Source organism: Benincasa hispida, chromosome 7 (assembly GCF_009727055.1).
Source record: "Benincasa hispida cultivar B227 chromosome 7, ASM972705v1, whole genome shotgun sequence".
In the NCBI taxonomy this organism is placed as follows: Eukaryota; Viridiplantae; Streptophyta; class Magnoliopsida; order Cucurbitales; family Cucurbitaceae; genus Benincasa; species Benincasa hispida.
In genome coordinates, this window is record NC_052355.1 from 7153031 (window position 1) to 7161144 (window position 8114).

The 8114-nt window shown below is 35.7% G+C and overlaps 1 protein-coding gene across 2 annotated transcripts; it reads right to left on the reverse strand.

The window, feature by feature from the left end:
* Positions 1 to 351: 351 nt before the first annotated feature.
* LOC120081945 lies at positions 352 to 7852 on the reverse strand. Of its 2 annotated transcripts, none has more exons than XM_039037134.1 (8): positions 7644 to 7852; positions 7275 to 7561; positions 7109 to 7184; positions 4071 to 4143; positions 3697 to 3792; positions 2848 to 2898; positions 1773 to 2132; positions 352 to 1592 (listed from the first exon to the last, which is right to left on the reverse strand). In XM_039037134.1, exons 2-8 carry the CDS (start codon positions 7480 to 7482, stop codon positions 1260 to 1262), a joined length of 1197 nt encoding a protein of 398 aa, XP_038893062.1. In that variant the 5' UTR covers positions 7483 to 7561; positions 7644 to 7852; the 3' UTR covers positions 352 to 1259. The 2 variants fall into 2 exon arrangements, with proteins under 2 accessions (XP_038893062.1, XP_038893063.1); XM_039037135.1 differs by having other exon boundaries at positions 7724 to 7848.
* Between the last annotated feature and the right edge of the window lie 262 nt (positions 7853 to 8114).

Here is an 8114-nt window from a genome sequence, read left to right on the forward strand (position 1 = left end):
GCGAAAAGAAAATCTTGTTGAGAATTTTTTTTGAATAAATTCTGGTAGAAAATCTTGCGCGCACACACTATTGTGGTTGGTTGCATGTAATTAGTTGGGAAGGGTAGAAAAGTAATTAACCAAATAAAGCTTTCTTTGCTTACATCATTTTCATAATCAAATAATAATTAAAAAAAAAAAGATTATTGAAAAAGTGTCCATTTTTCAAAAAAAATAAAGTGGGAGGGGTTCATTTTAATTATTCTAAACACATCAAAGGCGACTTTACCAAAAGCTTCTCTCAGACATTCAATTGGAAGTAAAAAAACTCTCATTACGTTTGAAGCTACAGAAGAAGAAACTCCCAAGCAATGAAGAAAATGAAGGTTCAACGTTTTAATGCTTACATCCACTCCTAAGAAGTAACAGGAAACCTTTCTCATTCAAACTCATCTACTCTCTCAGCCTTTTCCAAGTCATGTTTTTTCTGTAATCTTTTCTAACCTGCTTCTACTACTATTTATTGATTTACATAAACAACCCATGTGCTGAGAACCAAAGAAAATCAACACAAGTTGCTGAGAGATTCAGTCTCTAATAGAAAAATGAATGAGATAACCTCTTTTCTGTTTTAAAAGTGGTTGTTTCCATTATTCTTTAACATTAAGGTTAAAAATCACTTTTGGTCCCTAGGTTTTCATAAAAGTACCAATTTAGTCCTGAGCTTTAGTTTTTAACGATTTAGTCTTTGTACTTTCAATTTTATAACAATTAAGTCCCTCAACTTTGACATGTAACAATTTCGTCCTTGTACTTTTAAATTTGTAACAATCTAGTCCCTTGTGTAAAAAAGTTCACCAAAATTAAAAGTCAACTTTTATTGTTTTATGATGTAGACTTTATATTTTATAAAAATATTGATTCTCTTATTAGTTTATCGGTTTATTTATCCAAGAAATCTCATTAAATTTTAACATTAATTTTTGCAATAAGGACTAAATCGTTATAAATATTAAAATACAGGGACTAAATTATTACGTAGTAAAGTTCATGAACTAAATCGTTACAAAATTGAAAATACAAGGACCAAATCGTTACAAACCAAAGTTCATAAACTAAATTATTACTTTTATGAAAGTTTAGGGACTAAAAATGATTTTTAACCTTTTAACATTAAGGATCCAATAAACTCTAGTTAAGCAATACAAAGTCCCACAACTAACCTTGAAGCTCAGCTACTTCTAGCATTTGGGATGGTTACTTTATCACAAATGGGAGATTCAGCTACTAAGTGAAACACTGTATATGGATTGACTGTTTCTCCAATAGCTCAAGCTCCCAAGGAGTTCTCTCCTTAAAATGGAAGCATAATCTTCCCAAGCTGCTGCAGCAGCAGCAAGCTTGTCCCACCCCAGCCAGTGTTGGTTCTCCTTGCCATCAGAAGTAGCAGATGAGAAGACCGATTCGGCCAACACATCATCCTTCGAAAACTCGGATTTAAAGTAACTGACTCCCACATTCCTCTTTGGGGATAAATATTCTGCATAGCTTGAATCCTCCTTGATGTTGGTAGAATCAAGTTCTTTGCCTTTCCAACACAGGAACTGCACTACCTGTTTAAGCATATGGAAGTTACTTTTAGTTTCAGCAGAAATTTTCAACGGGAAAAACGTATAGAACAAATCAAGTTATTCAAAGTAGTAACTAGTAATTGATGATTCACAATATTACAACATTTTTATAGTCACACTAAAATCGGCCAGATTCTCCCAAGGGTTATTTGGATGGAATACCTGAAGCAAATGCAGGATGTTCTCAAATTCCTGAAAGAATAACTTATTTCCCTGTACTAATTGTACGTCCCGTGAGAATAAATCTGGATACTCTGAAAAACTATGGTCCCCACGAAAATAGATATCGTATCCAAGCGCATGCAGTCTTGCCCAGCATATATCAAAACCGGACTTGAAATTTGGATCGTCTTCCAGTGAAAACCAATACATATTACAGGATGGAGGCTGCGGTAGGCGTGAGTCAGGAAGACGATCGTGCAAATGGCTTTGTGAAAGAAGGGAAAGGAGTTTTGAATCTTCATCATGGGAACTATCACGGGTGAGCCATAATGTCAGTGTAAGCCTTTCTCCATTGGTTATCTATCGAAGGAAACCATGTAGTAAGCAAGATGAAGTAGAGCTGTCCTAAGAGAGGTCTACTAGCAACTGTCTTGAGGATTAATCAACATGCATGATCTCTCAGTTACCTGTTAAAAGTAAAACAGCAAGAAAGAATTAATGTGCTCCTACTTGTCTCCAAAGAATAACCAAAAAAGGCCTCATCAGAAAACTTGATTAAGACTTGGTTTGGGTTAAAGACTCGATCAAAGTTGAAATCTCCCACCCCTCAATTGCCTGTATTAGAAAATGTCTGTTAACTTCAAAGAGCAATTTTTTGTATCTGATCCTCGTCGTACTGATGCCAATTGATTTTAGAAAGATTGTGATCAGTCCATCAGACACAAGGCATCAAGGCTAGCGTCATTACAGCCGCATCCAGAAAGGATCAAGAAGCATGTGTTCTTGCTGTCTCCGGGTTAAGAAATTAAGAATTGTGATCTTTTTTACATACAATTGTAGAAGTTCTAGAAACCACTAGAGAATGTTATCAATTAATATCTTAAAATGACAGTGGTAACTGGAATCGCGAGTCATGAATGTATATGAAATTACTCCATTATATTATACAAACTCAATGCACAGATGCAACATCTTTTCGCTTAGCCAATATTTAACATTGCGAAGACTTAATGTTATTCATTTATACAATGTTTTCACAAGCAGATTCGGAGGGTCTCAGAGTGCTTGGACATACCTCATCAACAGAATGAACATTGTCGCTGTCAGCCGTGTACATCACACAATCCTGATAAAGTGAAACGAGTATTAACTAAACTTGATTGGTCATTGTTTCAACTTTCAAACTACTAGGAACTATAATCCAACACCATCAATAATTATTCAGACTAATTTATTCGCAAGCATTTCTTGTAAGAGGAAAAACCACCAAAATCCAACAATTCAGAGAATGTGCCCTATCACATTATTCATATCTTTTTGACATCAAACAAGAAACTCAACCGTTCATCATCCCCACAACTAGAATAGATAAAATTTATGAAACATGGGTCTTGATTCAAATTGTGAAGGATTTAGCTCCACTTATCTTTTCTATTTACCATAAAACACTGCAGACTACAGGGCTCAAAAGAGCACAAGCACATTCTTCAGAGTTCAAAAGTAGCATATGTACCATTTTCGAGTTCAACAATATGTGGAGAGGATTAGAACCTTTGACTTTTTGGTCTAGGGCTTAACCACCTCAGCTACACTCCGATTGGCAGAAAAGCATATGTACCAATTTTTTATAAGTGACATGTACCGTCAATACTAAACTTAACAACAAAGCTCAACAATTCAATCTTTGTTTAGAGCATGTTATCTTCATTGCTATCTCTTGGTGTAAATTGTATAAATTATTCCATTCATATAGTTTTGATTCTCTATTGACGAATTGAAAATGTATTTTGTAACTCCTTTCGTCTGGGGCTTCTTTCCTTCTCCCTTTTGTAATTCCATACATCAATGAAATTATTTCTTTATCAAAATAAATAAATAAATAAATTAATTAATTAAAGAGGTAAGCAGCTTTCATCTAACTTACTCCACAAAAAGGTGAGATAGTTTCTGGTTCCCCGTCCTGAAAGTGAAACAGCCCACCTCCGAATTCAACTCCATAACTATTCAAGTAACACACTGCCTTTTGCCAAACACATGAAGATAACTATCAGCTAGAGTGCTGTAATGATAGAGCCGAAAATACCAAATGAATTTCAGGGAGAAGGTAAAGAAATTGGAAAAATAGAAAACCACCGTCCCCCTTGCCAGAAGGAAAAAATGGAAAAGAAAAACTCGAGAGAGAATATACTGTAGAGGAAATAAATTAAAAATATGAAACAAAAATTGAAATGAAAGAATAGCCCATCAAGGAATAGCAAGAATGACGTCAACTTTCCCAGGAAAGATTGGTCCACATACTGAAAAGTCACGTTGTTTTAGATAGGGTCTGTTATCATCACTATGCCATCCAATGCTTGCTCCCCTGGTCCAGCTGAACTATGAAAAAATGTTAGAAGAAAAATACGAGTTCTACCATGCTAAATTTTCCTGAAAAGAGTAAATCAAATGAAGTATTGGAAAAGACCTAAATAGAGAGAAAAGCCCATTTAAACCAAAAAAAGAAAGAAAGAAAGAAAGAAAAGGAAAAAAGACAGAAAAACAGAAAAACAAACCCATTAAAACCCACCAAATAACAATTAGTAAAAACTTTATATTTCTTTAAAGCAATCCTAACCCTCGCTCCTTTGACCTTTCCTTTTCCCCCTCCCCCATTTTCCTGTTTTTCCTTCTCCTCCCCACCTTCTTTCAATCTTCCTTCCTCTCAGATGGACTTCACTGACCGACTTTGACTTGCATCTTTGTCGACCGTCTTTTTCAAACATGCCGAGAGAATGGTCGCTATTTATGGCCTGTTGGGGCGTGTGTAACCTAATGAGTTTTGTGGGGTGAATGAAATAGTAGGGTAGGGTGTTTAGAGAGGTGGAAAGGAAACCTAGTGAGGTTTGGTCTTCTGTTCGCTTCCATGCTTCTCTGTAGGCTTCAATTTCAAAGACCTTTTGTAATTATTCTATAGGCATTATTTTGCATAGTTAGATTCATTTTTGTAGAGGGAGTTCCCTTTTCTGTGGACTTGGTTTTTTTGTATGCCCTTGTATTCTTCATTTTTTCTTTATTAACGTTGTTGTTTCCATGAAAAATTAAAAAAAGAAAAGGTTTGGTTTTTTATGTGCAAATGGGTGTGTCTAGTGCATGTCTTCACATGTCCAAAATCAGAGAGCGAGAGAAAGACAGGAAAAAAAAAGATATGAAGAAGATATGAATTTTCTCGCATGTCAAACACGTGTCCATGCTCCCTATGCAACATGTCACATTCGTACCCAGTAAAAGATGAATCGCATCTATACTCCCAAGTTGGCTAACAAGGGATGCAAGTGTGATTTTGGAATGTAAATCAGATCTATCAACCCAAAAACAATTGGGAAGTCTAAGAAAGATAGTTGATATCAAAGGTTGGCGTGACCCAGGCCCAATTGACAGACATTCCAATAAATTGATGAAGTGGCCTTGGTGAATAGAGGCATCAAAGTGAAAAAGACCAAGGTAATCGCCAAGGTCAAAGTTCAAGTCTTCAGCTTGACTGAAAGCTTGAATTTCACTTAAATTCATCCATTTTTGAAATGGAAACATAACTTTTCATTGAAATAATGAAATGGGACTAATATTCAAATTACAAAAGAGAACACTAAACATAAAGGTATCAAAAGCTTGCCAATACAAGAAGAGAAAATCAAAACTAGACCAAGATAATAAATTTAAAAAGAGAGAGAGAGAGAGAGAGAGAGGGGGGATAAAAACTTTGACATGAAATGAGACTTCTTCTAGGACAGCTTGAATACTGAAGAAACCAAAAGCCAGCTTCTTGACACTTAACTATCAACCATTCTTTGACCCTCTTTCGACATCAAGATCAAAATCTTCAAGATTACCAAAATCCTTCTCAAAACGCAACAAGCTATAAAACCACCCAAGCTGCCAATAAATCCCAAATAAGCAAACAAACGTCCCAAAACTTCTGAAATCTTTAAATGCAGTGAAAAGTAATCTGTTGCAAGAACAATCAAACACCATGCAACTCCTCATAGATTAAAAGAAATTGCTCCGACGACCCGAATAATTCATGAAATGGTCTTCATACTGAGTAAGAACAATCAAATTACCAACTGAGATGAATGGTGGGATGCTTTGAAAAATTAAAGGCTGCAAATTTCGACTAGGGAGGAAAACTTGGAGGGTATTTGAGATGGAGAAAGAGGAGAAAAGCGAACTAAATTGACCTGACTAACCTCCTTTTGAGCTGAACAATCAAACAAGACAACAAGATCTTCTCCAAAGTTCTCCTCAAGAAGGGAACCCTCTAAGTTTGGATTCAAAAAATTTAGCTCTAGCTCTTCACTGCTAACACTAACATCTGAATCATCTTCTCTATCAATTTGAACTGAGTAACAACAAGAGCTAACTTGTTGAGGAACACTCTGTATTAATCGGTGCTTTGAATTCAAAATAGAGAGAGAGGAGAGCTTGAAGTCTTGTTACAGGGGAATAAGTGTTGAAGAATTGTGATTGGACTTAGACAAAGGAAAATCTTGGACTTGGGCTTGTACACAGGCAACTTCAGTAAGATCATTATTAACGTCAGATACCTTGGATGCAAGGGAGGAGCACCTTTTCGAGTATAATACCGAGGGAGAGCTTGAATAAGCTTCTTGGGAGCCTTAACAAAATTTATAGAATCTATCTTCCTTAGGAACAATTCTTTGAGTTGGAAGAAATGATGAGTGTTACCTCTTAGTTGAAGTGGAAGTGCTTGATTGTCTCTTACGTCTGGGGAAAAGTTCACATAGCTTGCTCATCCTTTGGGCCAAGCATGGATGCTTTACAGTTATATTTCTTATGGTGCCTGTTTTGTTTGTTTGCTGAGTTTATAGAATTTTTAAGCCTCGGACTTTACCAAGAAGATCATCCTTGGAATTTGCCAAGATGTTCAGTTTTCGGCATAGTGGGAGACAAGATTATTGTTTTGTCTCCAAGTGAGAAATTGTTAGATCTTTTTCCCATTTTGTGGAGAAAAAATGTCCATGGCACACTTGTTTTATAAGGCTCAACTCAAATTGATACAGCGTCTAAACTACTTGTATTACTTGATATGTTGAACATACAAGTTATGGACCCTAATAAGTAATGCGCTTCAATTTCTAAATGGCGACGGTACCATAGTCATCAGACTCTGCGAGACAAAAACAACCACAAGAAAACGACTTATTACAATCCTTTGAATCTATTTCCTCACAGGTCTTCATCTTTTACTCCCTATGTTCATTCTTCAAATGTTAGAACTGTATGCAAAAATAGACAACAACCCATTTCAACATTTACACATAAGGAGGAAGAAGAAGAACCTGATCAAGCCAGTGAACTCGACAAAGAGTTCATAATGACAACCAAAGAATTCCTCCGCTTTCTCCTTCAACCTCTCTGTCATAAAAAATTGAAGTCAAATCAAAATTACACATAGACGTTACCAAAAGAGACTAATGATACAAATCGAGGAAGGGGCGGTTTTACCTCTAATTGGAACAAAAGGCATGATCAAATGAGCAGAGTTAGTAGCAACAAGATGCAAAAGAGTGGTGGAGAAGACGTTTGGTCTATAACCCACCGTACAGCAGCTCTTATGAATGAACTCCAGTTCCCTGCATTCTTCACGGGTTAAGAAATTTTCCAGAATAAGACGCCGCCGCCGCCGCCGCCGGCTCTCCACTTCGTCTCCCATTTTGGTCCAATTCTCCGTCTCTTCTAGCTTCAATGGCAGTAATCGAACAAAATGCCCTTGAATATCGAAATTATAGCGTCTATATATACAAAAAAAAGTCAGATACAAAACAAAATTGTGTGAAATATGGAAAATATTGTTGAACTATGATGTTTGAGCACCAATTCTAAGGATCCCAAGAACTAAGAAGTGACAAATGGAGATCAAATGAATTCGGATACAAGAATACCCAAAGCGATACCCGGCTACAGGCACACGAAATATCCAATATCGATGTACCGCGTAGGAGCTCCAGTACCCAGCGCCATTGATGAACCTATTGGGAAATTGTCCGAAATAATTGCAAGCTGTCAGTTCGATAATGTTTGGAATAACTCCACGATTCGAATAAATCAAATTAAATATAAAGATTGGGTTAATTAATTTTATTCTTGGATTAGATTGAGTTAAACTTTTAGTTAAAAAAAATTTAGGTTGACCAAATCTAATCCAATCCAAATTTTATATATATTAATAATATATATTTCTTTTTATTTATAGTTTAATTAATTTATGAATTTTTAATATTTTTTAAAAAATTATTATGATCTTTGTCTTTGTTGAAAGTTTGCAATAAATATCATAGATATTTT